This window comes from Phacochoerus africanus, chromosome 8, assembly GCF_016906955.1.
Source record: "Phacochoerus africanus isolate WHEZ1 chromosome 8, ROS_Pafr_v1, whole genome shotgun sequence".
In the NCBI taxonomy this organism is placed as follows: Eukaryota; Metazoa; Chordata; class Mammalia; order Artiodactyla; family Suidae; genus Phacochoerus; species Phacochoerus africanus.
In genome coordinates, this window is record NC_062551.1 from 98,243,210 (window position 1) to 98,258,500 (window position 15,291).

Below are 15,291 nucleotides of genomic sequence, written 5' to 3' on the forward strand. Positions count from 1 at the left end.
GTCACTTTTATAGATACAGAAAAAACACTGGACAAAATTCAACATCCATTTATGATTAAAAACTCTCAACAAAGCAGATATAGAGGGAATTGAACTTTATTTCAATATGATAAATGGTGCAGTGGAAACAAATCCCACTAGGAACCATGAGGTTGCCCCCATTGTGGCACAGGGGAAACGAATCTGACTAGTATCCATGAGGATGCGGGTTCGACCCCTGGCCTCAATCAGTGAATTAAGGATCCATCATTGCCGTAAGCGTGGTGTAGGTCGCAGACACAGCTTGGATCTGGCGTGGCTGTGGCATAGGCTGGAAGCTGTAGCTCCGATTCAACCCCTAGCTTGGGAACTTCTATATGCTGCAGGTGCGGCCTTATAAAGCAGGAAAAAAAAAAAAAAAGAATGAGCACTTCTAATTTCCTCCTAGGCCATTTCTATAAAAATAAAAAATATATATGTAAATACTATTCAATACAAGCAAACTCAATAACACAACATCCTAAACACCTATGTCTTAATACACCCTAGTCTACAAACTTAAAACACAATTATATTTTTTAAAGTCTCTTAAAGTCAAGGATTCTGTGATAAAAAGTATTAAGAAACTTTATTTTACGTCAACTTACCAACACAATCACAGCATTCATCCCAAAGTGTCCCAAGACATAACATACACTCCTTACAGCAGGAACAATTTCCTTCTCCAGGTCGGCACTGGCAGAGCTCCTAGAAATGAGACAGATGTTCAAATCTAAATTTCTAAATAACTATATTTACAATTGTTAACTTTTTTTTTTTTTGGCCATGGTATGCAGAGTCTTGATGTGGGGTTTTAGTTCCCAGACCAGAGATCAAACCTGGGCTGTAGCGGTGAAAGTGCTAACCACTAGGCCACCAGGGAACTCCCTTAAACGTTAATATTTTGTAGCAAAAAACTCTATAATATTTGCACTTATAGTAATTTTTAAATTCAATATCATTAACTGTACGAACATAAATATCTACAATGTCAAGTAGATTTAGATCTTCTTTTGGACATAGTGAATATATTTTAGACCCTTTTATTTTGAAAAAACAAAAACATTTTACTTTATAACCCATAACTTTACCTTCCCTACTACCTTAACAAATAATTCAGCACACGAACAAAACCTACTTTTTCTTACACTGTCCAAATAACCTAAATGCATACCAGGTGACATAGAGTGGGAGCTGTGGTTTCTCAATATGTAAAGTGTGAATAAAAGCATCTTTTAAAACTATTTTTATTAATTTACAGTACATTAAACAGTGTGCTTGGTGTGACAGACTATTTACAAAAGGCAGCAATTATTCTCCTGCCTTGTCTCCGTCTTCGCATATAACTCTGCAGCTGTTCTGATCAAGAGACAGGGTCTACTTTCAGACCCCTTGAATGGAAGCGATCTTTTTTTTTTTTTTTTTTGGTCTTTTGTTGTTGTTGTTATTGTTGTTGTTGTTGCTATTTCTTGGGCCGCTCCCACGGCACATGGAGGTTCCCAGGCTAGGGGTTGAATCGGAGCTGTAGCCGCCGGCCTATGCCAGAGCCACAGCAACGCGGGATCCGAGCTGCGTCTGCAACCTACACCACAGCTCACGGCAACGCCGGATCGTTAACCCACTGAGCAAGGGCAGGGACCGAACCCACAACCTCATGGTTCCTAGTCAGATTCGTTAACCACTGCGCCACGACGGGAACTCCTGGAAGCGATCTTAAAACTCATTTTGATCAACAGAATTTAGTGGAAGTGATTTCATGTCAAATCTGCATCTAGGCCTCAAGAGGTCTAGAGAATTTCCACTGCTTCTCCTAGAACTCTGCCCAGCAGCCACATGAAGCCTGGGAGAAGTTGGTTCATCTGAAGTCATCCCAGCTCGACCTGCCACCAACTAATTAGCAGGTAACAAAAGACACAGGAATAAGCCCAGAAAAAGGGAACCAGCTGATACAGGCCCAGACTGCTGACTCACAGAAATAAGAACTAAATAAATGATTATTGTTTTAAGTCATGAAGCTTTGAGGTGGTTTGTTTCTCATGAAAACTAATTAATATGGCTTGCTTTGTAAACAAGGCTACAAGGCAATTCCTTTAGCCTTCCCTCTGCCCCTCCCCTGGCCACCAGACAGCCACTGTCAAACAAACCCAACCTAAAGAGAAAGTCTGTGATCACACTGTGTACTTGGCTTTTCCTGGTTTATGAGATATATATATTTAAAAAAAACCCCAGCATATAATTTTATCTCTATTAAATTCATCTTATTATGTTTTGAGACTACTGGAGTCAATCCCTCATTTTAATATGACAATTTTTTGCAAATTGATATCTTCCCAGTTTTAGTGAGAAATAATTGCCATACATCACTGTATAAGTTTAAGGTATACAGTATGATGGTCTGATTTACATTTATTGTGGAATGATCACAATAGGTTTAGTTAATATCCATCATCTCATATGCATACACTAAAAAGAAAAAAATTTCTCCTTATGAGAACTCTCAGGATCTGCTCCCTTCACTTTCCTATATGTCATACATACAGCAGGAATATCTACAGTCATCATGTTGTTCATTACAGCCCTAGTACTTATTTATCTTATAATGCCAAGTTTGTACCTTCTGACCATCCTCCTCCAATTCCCTCTCCCCATACCCCCACTTTGGTAACCATAAATATGAGCTCTTTTTCTATGTGCTTGTTGGGAGTTTTTTACATTTATTTCACTTAACAAAACGCCTTCAAGGTCCATCCATGTTGCTGCAAATGGTAGGCTTTCCTCATTTTTTATGGCTGAATAGTACTTCACTTCATATATATACCACAACTTCTTTATCCATTCATTCATCCATGGAAACTTATGCTGTTTCCATATTTTGGCTATTTTAGGTAATGCTGCTATGAACAAGATAGTGCAGATACCTTTTGAATATATCCCCAGAAGTAGAATTGCTGATCATATGGTAGTTCTATTTTTAATTTCTTGAGGAACATCTACAGTGTTCTCCATAGTGGCTGCATCAATTACATTCCCAACAACGGTGTACCAGGACTCCCTTCTCCTCATATCCTCACCAACACTTGCTATCTCTTGTCTTTTTAATGGTGGCCATCACAGCCATTCTAACAGGTATGCAGTGATAGCTCAATGTGGGTTTAATTTGCATTTCCGTGGTGATCAGTGATGTTGAGCAAGTTTTCATATACCTGTTGGCCATTTGTTAATTTTCTTTGGAAAAAATGTCTATTCAGGTCTTCTGCCTATTTTTAATTGGATTATTTGGATTTTTTGCTATTGAGTTGATGAGTTCTTTATATATTTTGGATATTAACCACTTATCCCTTATCAGATATGGCAAAACCAGCATTTAATTCCTTGCTTTCTCCAAATGTCTCCTAGCTATTACACAATTACACAGCGTTTTCAAGGATCAACATCTGTGCTATTTTCTAATTCATTAGTTTGATGTCACTATATACCTGTGATCTAAAACATACAAATTACAATATTTTAGTACCAAGGAATTCTACACTCAGGCCACATTCACGTAATGCAGGCCTTAAGTAACTTTGCTACACCTGTTTGAAAGAGAGGGACTAAAAGGCAGGGACTTCCTGAGACATATAGACTCTTCATCCTAAAACTGCAGATGTTTGATTCAGATAAGCTCAAATTTATTTGGAAATTTAAAAAAAGAGAGTTGGAGTTCCCAACGTGGCTCAGTGGTAATGAACCTGACTAGTATCCATGAGGATGTGGGTTCGATCCCTGACCTTGCTCAATGGGTTAAGGATCCAATGTTGTTGTGAGCTGTGGCGTAAGTCACAGACTCAGCTCAGATCCTGTGTTGCTGTGGCTGTGGTATAGGCTGGCAGCTGTAGCTCCAATTCGACCCCTAGCCTGGGTACTTGCACATGCTGTGGGTGTGGCCCTAAAAAGACCAAAAAATAAAATAAAAGCTGTATTTTGTGATTCATTTCTCCATTAAAAACCTGCCTGTTCTGTCTTTGGACTGAGAAAATATTTTCTTAATATACATTTTTCAAAAGACACCTTCAGTGTTAAGGATACTGATTAATCTTTGTTTTTTAGTTTTAAAAAGACTGCCACTTAGTCACAAGAAATAAAGCTTTTAAAAATTTTAATTTACATTATGCATAGAACTATTCTGTTACTGTCTTAGTTATGTAATTTACATTATCTATGTAGTTCAGGAGAAACAAATTAGGAAAGTAACAAATTTATTCCAAGAATAAGTCTCTCCTTTTTCCTACCACAGCTTTCAAATGGTAGCTTGTTATGTGAATTACTATATGTCATGCTAAATAATTTGAAAATGAATGTCAATTTAAAGGCTTCTATTAGAGGAGTTACAGCTGTGGCCCAGTGGGTTAAGAATCTGACTGCAGCAACTTGGGTCACTAGAGAGGCTCAGGTTCGATCCCTGGCCCAGCACAGTGGGTTAAAGGATGTGGTATTACCACAGTTGTGGCGTAGGTCACAACTACAGCTCAGTTTCAACCCCTGGCCCAGGAACTTCCATATGCTGTGGATACAGCCATAAATTTTTTTAAGTAAAAATAAATAAATAAAGGCTTCTATTAAAGAAATTTGAAATTTTAGAACATTTACTATGCTTTCTACTGTCAGGTATTTGTGAGGTGTTTTCAATTGGAATGAAAGGGTGGATGATAATACCAGATTACTTCCAACTTAATGGAAGGTTAAAACCAAGACTATTGAAAATTGCTTGAACTTGCCTGGATTATCTACCGCTCAAGATTAAATGTATTTCACGCCCTCTTAATAGATGCTTATGTGGTATTTTACACGTCAGTGTGATAGAATAATGCATTTAATAACATGTTTAATGACATTTAATTTACTGATAGAATACAAAGTGAGAGGCTATAGGAAGCCAGGACATGGGAGAAATGACTTAAACACAGGCTTTTATTACTATACTATTAAAAAGACAAAGATTCAGGTTAAGATTTTATTGGTAAAAATTACTGTTAAAACTGGTTGAATGCTAGCTAATATTTTCTTTCCATCTTGCTACAGAAAAGACTGAAAAATCTGTCTTAATAAAGCAAATCTGATCTCATTTTATGAAATTTTATAGTAAATAAGCCTCAAAATGTATCAAATAATCTGTATTCTTCAAGATGCATGCTAGCATTCTTTTCAGGAGATTAGAAAATAATGAAAACAAAATCCTCAAACAGACTTTTTAGCCAGCATTACACATTTAACTTCTCACTTGCCAGGAGAAAAATAATATACAAAGTAACAGATGGCATTTAAGATCTCAAAAACCTAGCAGCAAATCTAGAGAGCAAAATTGTGTGGAAATGATTTACATTGTTTCTATTATTTTAAAGTTAAGGGGAAAATGGAAACAATAAATTTCTATGAATAACAACCACGTGTAGCTCATCAAGCAATCCATTCTATTCACTTTATACATCTTTCAAAATCCACTACTGAATGTTTGGTCATAAATACATTTGGAAATTTGTATTTTTATTATTTGACAGCACGTATACTACAGTTGGGAATGAATGTTTCAAATACAAAGAACATAAGTAAGTCAAGAATTAGAAATAGGAGTTCCTGTCGTGGCGCAGTGGTTAATGAATCCGACTAGGAACCATGAGGTTGCGGGTTCGGTCCCTGCCCTTGCTCAGTGGGTTAATGATCCGCCGCTGCCGTGAGCTGTGGTGTGGGTCACAGACGCGGCTCGGATCCTGCGTTGCTGTGGCTCTGGCGTAGGCCAGTGGCTACAGCTCCAATTTGACCCCTAGCCTGGGAACCTCCATATGCCGAGGGAGCGGCCCAAGAAATAGCAACAACAACAACAACAAAAGACAAAAAAAAAAGAATTAGAAATAAAAAAGAAAAAAAAACCCAAATGTAATTGTGAAGAATCAAGAATCATAAAAAAAAAAGCCATGAAAAACTACTCCATTTAAATTAGGTATAATCTTTTCCTCAGAAAACTTAAAAAGAAACCTTCAATTTAGTTGTTGCAGTTATGAAGACATAAAGGATCTCTGGTAACTAAAAAAGCTTTGCTGAAGAGGCTAGAGTCAAGATAAAAGGAATACTTTACATTTTCAAGGTATTTTTTTTAAATATAAAAGACTTTGAAAGAAAACCTAATAAGAGTAGGAGTTTCTGCTGTGGCACAGTGGGCTAAGAATCCAACTGCACTGGTTCAGGTCCCTGTGGAGGTTCAGGCTCAATCCCCAGCCCAGTGCAGATGGTTAAGGATCTGGTGCTGCCGCAGCTGTGGCTCTGATTCCATCCCAGCCCTGGAACTTCATTATGCCAAGGGTGCAGCCATTAAAAGAACAACAACAAAACTTACTAGAGTAGAAGGAGAAAACACCCAGCCCACCTTGGTAAATTCCTGTGTTTCTAGTAAAATAATGATTGCATACTCTCTTGATTTAAAAAGTATGTACTTTCATATTGAAAAAAATCTGCCAATGTAACTTAACAGCTGCATAACAGAACATTCCATGTACCAAAATTCAGAAAGAGGTCTTAAATTCTTGATTCCTTTCATTCCTCCATGTTCTCATTCCTTATCACCACCTTCAGAAACTCATTATTATCTTTAATTTTACTACTACTTTAAAGTCTCCCTTCTTAACTATAAAGAAGGTTGTGTTGAGATGTGGGATTTCTGTGTGGACCGCTGTTTATGAATCTCACTAACCTCCCTATAACTAACCTTGAGCACTGCTCAGTTGGATGAACGTGGGAACCCAACCAAACACAAAGTTCACAGAGTTGAAAAGAAAGACTGAGCCAATGCCTCCCCTTGTTTCCTGCCACTACCTCCCCCAAAGTTCCTAAGTGGGTTTTATGTGACATTAATAGACACTGTGCTAAAGTGCTTTAAAGGCATTATCTTGAAACTCATAAAGCCCTTATCAAGGTATTATTTATCTTCATATATGGTTATGACATTTGTACATTATTAAATTAGTAAGTGGCTGAGATTTGACCCCTGTTTTGGATAGCTATTCCTGCTTTTTAAACATTAAAATGAGAATATAAAGCTTATTTCTTATTAATTTAGCTTTTCAATAATTATTACTTTCTTAGAGAGAATGAGCCCATAATTAAATTTAGCTAATCCTTGAGGTTATTTAATCAAAGGCATTATTACATCTTTCACTCTCAGTACCTGAATACAATTACAAGTGCTGTCGCCCAAGTTAATCATTGTTTGTAAAGGTAATATAAGTATCATTCACTAAGAGCTGCAAAACCAGTGAGTTGGGATTTCACACTTAATTCTTTTTTTTTTTTTTTTTTTTTGCTTGGCCAGTTAATGATCCTATCATCTGCCTCCCTGGTCTGCATGTCTCAGGGAAAGTGTGGGTGTTGCTCCTGGTAGAGATGAAAGGCTGGAAGGAGAGAGTCAGCTACTCACCAGAGGTCACGGTACTGTGACTCAAGGCTGTTCCTACCACCACTGCTTCTGCATGTCAGGGCCAGAGTGACATGTAGACATCTGTTTTGTATGACACATCATGCTAGATTTTTCTTTTTTCTTTTTCTTTTTTTTTTCTTTTTGCTTTTTAGGGCCGCACCTGTTCCACCCCTAGGCTAGAGATCGAATAGGAGCTGTAGCCACTGGCCTACACCACAGCCATAGCAACGTGGGATCCGAGCTTTGTCTACAACCTACACCACAGCTTACAGCAATGCCAGAGCCCTGACCCACTGAGCAAGGCCAGGGATTGAACCCAAATCCTCATGGATTCTAGTCGGATTCGTTTCTGCTCTGCCACGAAGGGAATTCCCACCCTATTAGATGTTCTTAAAATCTGGTGATCAGGAGTTCCCGTTGTGGCGCAGTGGTTAACGAATCCGACTAGGAACCATGAGGTTGCGGGTTCGGTCCCTGCCCTCGCTCAGTGGGTTAACAATCCAGCATTGCCGTGAGCTGTGGTGTAGGCTGCAGACGCGGCTCGGATCCCGAGTTGCTGTGGCTCTGGCGTAGGCCGGGGGCTACAGCTCCGATTGGACCCCTAGCCTGGGAACCTCCATATGCCGCGGGAGAAGCCCAAGAAATGGCAAAAAGACAAAAAAAAAAAAATTTACTGATTTAAAAAAAAAAAAATCTGGTGATCATACTATTCAATACATTTACCATGGAAAACAGAAATCTATACTCGTGGGCTATCCTATACTGACCAGTATGAGTATTTAGAGATAATTTAGCAATTTGCTTAAAAATCTTATGTGAAATGAAAATTTGGTAAAATGGAAAGTTGTGGGAAGAGTCTAATTATTCAGATGCACTTTACTACATCTGTATTAGTGAAAATCTTGAATATGACAGATAATTTTTCTTTCTTTTTTTTTTGTCTTTTTGCCATTTCTTGGCCCGCTCCCGTGGCATATGGAGGTTCCCAGGCTAGGGATCGAATCAGAGCTGTAGCCGCCGGCCTACAGCAGAGCCACAGCAACTCAGGATCCGAGCCGCGTCTGTGACCCACACCACAGCTCACGGCAACACCTGATCCTTAACCCACTGAGCAAGGCCAGGGATCGAACCCGCAACCTCACGGTTCCTAGTCAGATTTGTTAACCACTGAGCCATGATGAGAACTCCAAGAATTTCATTTTTTTATGCCAGCAGACAGATTTTACATAATTATTCAATCAATTTTAATGAAAAATCTTATTCTCTATATAACTAAACTTCTGATGAGATCTTAATCCTCTAAACAAAATAAATTTAGGGGGAGAGTTGTTCATCTAGGACTAAGCCTAGACTTTAAGAGTTAAAATTTATTTTATAAACTTCTAAATTTTTAGGCCAGAGATGAAAACTAATAACTTGAGGAAAAATTTTATTTATATTCTGATGTTCAATTACTGTTAAACACGTCCATTCTTTAATTATTGCCAAAACCTAAGAGGTTTGTTAGCACTATTGTTAAAACAGGGAAATATTACCATTGAAAACAACATTATAGTCTTGCAGACAGTCTATGACTTGGATTTACAGGATCTGGATTCAAGCCCTAGTCTGAAAACTGTAGCAAGTAACACCAAATCTGTTTTTCAGATGCTTTATGATCCAGCAATCCTACTCCTAGGTATTTACTCAAGAGAAATGAAAACATACATCCACATAAAGACGCATATGTGAAAGAAAATAACTTCATTCATAGTCACTAAAAACTGGAAACAACTCATGTCCATCAGTAAGTGAACAGATGATGAAATGTGGTACATTCATATACCAGAACACTACTCAGCAAGACCAAAGAAAGAACCACCTGATCCACAAAACTAAACAGGTCAATCTCATAGGCATTATACTAACTGAAAGAGGCCAGACAGGCACAAAAGGTTACAAACTATATGATCCTGTTATAAGACATTCTATAAAAGGTAAAATTATATAGAGAGAAATCAATCAGTGTCGTGGAGAGGTGATGAGGCTGGGGAGGAGGCTAGTCTTGACTACAAGGGGCACAAAGGAACTTCTAAATGAAAATATTCCCGACCTTGATTGTAGTAGTGGTCACATGAGCATATGTTTGTCAAAAATCATAGAAATGTACACCTAAGAAGAGTGAAATGTACTGTATGTGAATTACAGCTCAATAAATCTGACCCCCAAAATGCTTTGGGAGATATACTTTATCTCATCTTTGAAAGACCAACATGCTACACTGTGGTCCATAAATTTATTAATATAACAAACCTGAATTGAAAAATATAGGAGTACCTACTGTGGCTCAATGGTTAAGAACCCAACTAGTATCTATGAGAACATGGGTTTGATTCCCGGCCCTGCTCAGAGGACTAAGGATCCGGCCTTGCCACAAACCATGGCGTAGGTTGCGGATGTGGCTCACATCTGGCATTGCTGTGGCTGTGGTGTAGGCCGGCAGCTACAGCTCCTATTGGACTCCAGCCTGGGAACTTGCATATGCCGAGATGTGGCCCTAAAAAGACAAAAAAAAAAAAAAGAAAGAAAGAAAGAAAAAGGGAAATGTAAAGCATTATACATAAACTAGTATTAAAGAAAGCAAAGTAGAAGACAGTTCTAACTCTGATAGTATATTTCTCTACTTTCAAGCTAAACCTAAAGTTCTCCAAACATATTTTTTTTTAACAAAGAAGAATAAAAAACAAGGCTGGCGAAAAACACAGAACAAAAAAGTTGTACATACAACATACAACTTATATTCTATGTTTAGGTGTTAAAATCACCTAAATACAGAATAAAAGCCTAGAAAGGACTATATCGAAATATTAAGAGTAGCCTGTTTTTGGAAAATAGAACTATAAATGATTTACTTTCCTTTTTCTACTTCTATGTATTTTGTGGATTCCCTCTGAGTACAAAATATTTTTATAATGGCAAGTAAACTTTTAATTAGGTTGTAGGACTTCTTAAGATCCAGTTTAGGAGTTCTCAATGCAGTGCAGCGGGTTAAGGATCTGGTGTTCCAACAGCTGTGCTGCAGATCAAAGCTGCAGCTTGGATTCACTCCCTGGCCCAAGAACTTCCATAAGCCGTAGGTGCAGCAAAAAAAAAAAAAAAAAAAAATGCAGTTTAATTTGTACAATTAAAAAAAGACACTCAAGGAGTTCCCACTGTGGCACAACGGAATGGGCAGTGTCTTGGCAGTGCTGGGATGCAGTTTCAATCCCCAGCCTGGCACAATGGGTTAAGGATCCAATGTTAATACAGCTCTGGCTTAGGCTGCAGCTGCAGCTTGGATGTGATTCCTGGGCTGGGAATTCCATATATCGCGGGGTGGCCAAAAAAGAAAAGAAAGGAAGGAAGGAAGAAAAAACACTCAAAACCACAAACTAAGGTCCTTAAATATTAAATCAAAGAAACTCTAAGTATTTGTAATATCTTGACTTAAAACCCCCATAAATAAAAACAAAGATAATTACGAAGATGAACCAACATGGCACTAGACTGCGCCTGTGCTGGTACTACTTTCACAACCCTTATTAGGTCATGTAGGGATTTAAAACAAATAATAAAACAACATCCTCAATTAGTCTTGATTTAAAAGAATAAACATAATTATAATTGCTACTTGCAGTAAATCTATTTGACATATTAATACCTTTAAAGGAAAACATCAGAGAGACTTTCAAACTCAGAACGGAAATACCTAAACCAAATCTTATCACGTTGTTCTTTATAAACTCTAATTGGCAAATTTTTGCCTTGAAAATAATATAAACTTGGAGTTCCCGTCTTGGATCAGTGGAAATGACTCTGACTAGTATTAATGAGGACGCAGGTTTGATCCCTGACCTCACCAAGTGAGTTAAGGATTGGCATTGCCATAAGCTGTGGTGTAGTTTGCAGACCTGGCTCGGATCTGGTATTGCTGTGGTTGTGGTGTAGGCCAGCGGTTATAGCTCCAATTCAATCCCTAGCCTGGGAACCTGCATATGCCGCAGGTGTGGCCCTAAAAAGACAAAAAGAGGAAAAAAAGAAAATAACATAAACTTAAGTGAAATACTACTGACACTACAGAAAGCAAAATTTATCCTTCTGGCGAAATAAATCAGAATTACAAGTTTATATATATCTATGAGCTACCAAAATATATCAAATAGCACTCAAAACAAAATTTTAATCCTACTTACTTTAAAAGTACCTCAAAGCACTTCTTTAAAATCACCCAAATGGGATGAAGAGGGGTTAGGCATAGAGGGAAATGGACTGGCCAGATGCTGATCAGTGTTGAAGCAGAGTGATGGGTAAATGGGGAGTTATTTTACTATTCTCCCTATTAAAATAGATATATATCTGAAAACTTCAAAGTGTCCCAATGAAATCCTCACATTTGTTTCTTTTTTTTTAATTTTTTTATTTTTTAGGGTCACACCCATGGCCTATGGAGGTTCCCAGGCTAGGGGTTGAATTGGAGCTATAGCTGCCAACCTATGCCATAGCCACAGCAATGCCAGATCCCAGCCACATCTTCAACCTCCACCACAGCTCAAGACAACACCAGGTCCTCAATCCACTGAGCGATGCCAGGGATCGAAAGCATGTCCTCATGGATACTAGTCAAGTTCGTTAGCGCTGAGCCACAACAGGAACTCCAAAATCCTCACCTTTATTTTAATATAATAATTCAACAAATGAAACAGCCAGTGAAAATAATTTTAGTCTCCATTTATAAACTTAAGCAGTTATTCTAACTGCTAACATGACTTATTCTTCCCTTAAATCACATCAGGTCTAGGAATTCCTTTGTGGCAGAGTGGGTTAAGTATCCAGCATTGTCAATGCAGCAATCTGGGTCACTACTGTGACATGTGTTCAACCCCTGCCCTGGGAACTTCCACAGGCTGCATGCACAGCCAAAAAAAAGAAAATTACATCAGGTCTAACTCATTATTTTTGGACATTAATTTCAAAGATTTTCATGAGCTGTTAAATGAAGCAAAACAGGAAAAAGTAAGTTAGAGCCACAACCATTAAGAGTAAGGAAGTAGAAAAGAAGAGAGAAAACACTATAGGAAAATAAGGTAATGTTTATAAGAGGAAAGAGGGACATTGTTATTATACACCAAAATGTTACTAACATAAATTACTAGCATATTACTTGCAAAATAACTCTAGCAAGAAACTAATGTGGAATTTAATTAGCACTGAGTAAGGAAAAACGAAAGAGAAGTTCCCCAGTGGCCTAGTGGTTAAGCATTCAGTGTTGTCACTGTGGCTTGGATTCAATCCCTGGGCCAGGAATTTCCACATGCCACAGACATGACCAAAAATAAAAAGGAAAAGAAAGTTAATACTGTAGTTTACTATGGTAAGAAAGCCCTAAAGTTATCTGAACTACCTACATTTTAAAGTTAAAACAAAATACATTTTAAAAAACTAGAATTATTAATAAGAAACTGTTTTGAAATCCCAAATTATTTCAGATAACCTAAGATTTATTTAATAGTTAAATCAATTTTTAGAATAAAAAAGCAGACTGCCAATTCAGTACATTTAAAGTCCTAAATTTTCAGATAACCAGTAAAATGCTAGAAGACCACATCCATTATATTATCTCTGAATCTAAGTTTGAATATCTTCATGAAGCATAATGTTCATATCATGCTAAATAAGACCATAAATATTAACTAAAAGTACTCACAAGTCAATTAAGGGTTCTTCAGTTCTTAATACAAAATGGATCTTGAGATTTTTTTTTTGTCTTTTTATAACCATACCAGGCTAGGGGTAGAATCGGAGTTGCAGCGGCCAGTCTATGCCACAGCCACAGCAACACCAGATCCAAGCTGCATCTGCAACCTACACCTGCAGTTTGCAGCAACGTGGGATCCTTAACCCACTGAGCAAGGGCAGGGATCAAAACCATATCCTCCTGGACACTATGCCGGGTTCTTAACCCGCTGAGCTACAAAGAGAACTGTGGGTCTTGAGATTTCTGAGGTAGAAGCACAATGTTGATTCAAATTTTATTTATTTATTTATTTATTTATTGGCTACACCCACAGCATATGGAAGTTCCCAGGCCAGGGATTGAACCCAAAGCCACAGCAATGATAACACCAGATCATTAACCCACTGAGCCAGGAGGGAACTTGTGATCCAAATTTTAAATGTTCTTTTTACAGAAGCAGAAGAAAAAATAAGATCCTGTGAAAAGCAAAATAGGACAGCTAAATCACTGTATATGAGCAAAGGAATACACCAAGATGACAATTTTACTTTCCTGATGTTAAAATTAGATTTCTTTCCTGTCAGAAGCACAAAATAAATATTTACGCGGGGCCCACCCTTCTGCGTAGCAGCTTGTAGGCGGGGCAGGAAGGACTGTGCTGCCTTGTGACCACACTGGTAAAAAAACATTTACACAGCTCTGAGCTTCCAGGGAAAACGTTTTATATTTAGTTATTTCATAAGTTACCAAGGCTCAACATAAACAAATGTTCTACCTTATCCTCACAGTACATCACTTCAATGCTACAGATGTTGTTCAAACCAAAGTGAAATAACAAAAATAAAATCTCAACTCCCGCTAAGGAAGTTTCTTTACATGCCTATAACATTGCCTTTCTTATCTCCCACCTTCATTTCTGTGCACCTTCTTCTGTAAGTTTGAGGAGAAAGGTATTGTTGCCATCTAAAATTTCAACGTGCTTTGTACTCTGTTGAATATGAAAGCAGAATTTTAATAATTTGGTATGTGTGATACAAACAAATTCTTTACCTTTTCAGGGCCATCAACCATTGTGATAACCTTCTGAAAGGTATGGACTTTTTTCTTAGAAAACTGTACATATGCAAATCTGAATATAATTCTGGGGAATCCCCTTTAAGAGGAGCCTTTAAAGGTCCAAGGACCCCAGTTCATAGGAAACACTAATAGCCAATCTGTTCCTCAACTGAAGAGAACAGGAATAAAAGAGGGCATTAACATTCAAGCTTCTATCAGACCACTGCCCCACCCTACAGCAAAAAGAGAAGAACCAGGCATCTACGGAGCAACCATCCACCCCAACCACAGCAAGAAAACCAGCCATTCAAAATAACAACCTAAAACTTCTCTTCAGGGAAAGGGTCAGCCTCAGAATAGAGAACACATTCTAGTATCAAGAGCTTCCCTGACCCTGAAGCCATACCTCCAGCCTGTATACGTCAGCCCTGCCCACAAACAGCCTCTCCGTCAGGCTTCTATGCTTCATTCTTAATTAAAATGGACAACTAGGAAATGCTATACATTAGAGGAAAGCCTCCGGCATAAAAGAGATATAAACTGAAAGAAATAATAATAATCTTGGAAGAAAGAGAAATCCAGGTAAGAAAATGAGATGAGGGGTGGAAGATACCTCATCTCCATCAATAAAACCTCCAACAAGTATTCCCAGAGACATCGGAGAAAACAGTACAAGTAAAGTGATAATAAGAAATATTGTCAGACAATAAGAGGTGAAATTTAAAAGTTATTGCTATAAAAGTTCAATATAAAGGGTTCAAAGGCAGTCAAAGAACTCTCCCAGAATGCAGATGAAGTGAAAACAGATTTAAGATCTATGACACCATACACAAGCAATGAACAATCTGAAAATAAAATTAAGAAAACAATTCCAGGAAGTTCCTGTTGTGGCTCAGCGGGTTACGAACCTGACTAGTACCCATGAGGATGGGGTTCAATTCCTTGTCTCGCTCAGTGGGTTAAGGAAGGTTAAGGATCTGGCGTTGCGGAGTTCCCGTCGTGGCGCAGTGGTTAACGA

The 15,291-nt window shown here is 38.0% G+C and overlaps 1 protein-coding gene across 1 annotated transcript in view; it reads right to left on the bottom strand.

Moving 5' to 3' along the window:
• The window catches only part of TWSG1 (twisted gastrulation BMP signaling modulator 1), a 49,447-nt gene that overhangs the window by 24,807 nt on the left and 9,349 nt on the right, over window positions 1-15,291 (bottom strand). The window contains exon 3 of the mRNA XM_047793712.1: window positions 627-726. Within this exon, the coding sequence (XP_047649668.1) occupies window positions 627-726 (100 nt within the window). The remainder of the gene's footprint in view (window positions 1-626; window positions 727-15,291) is intronic.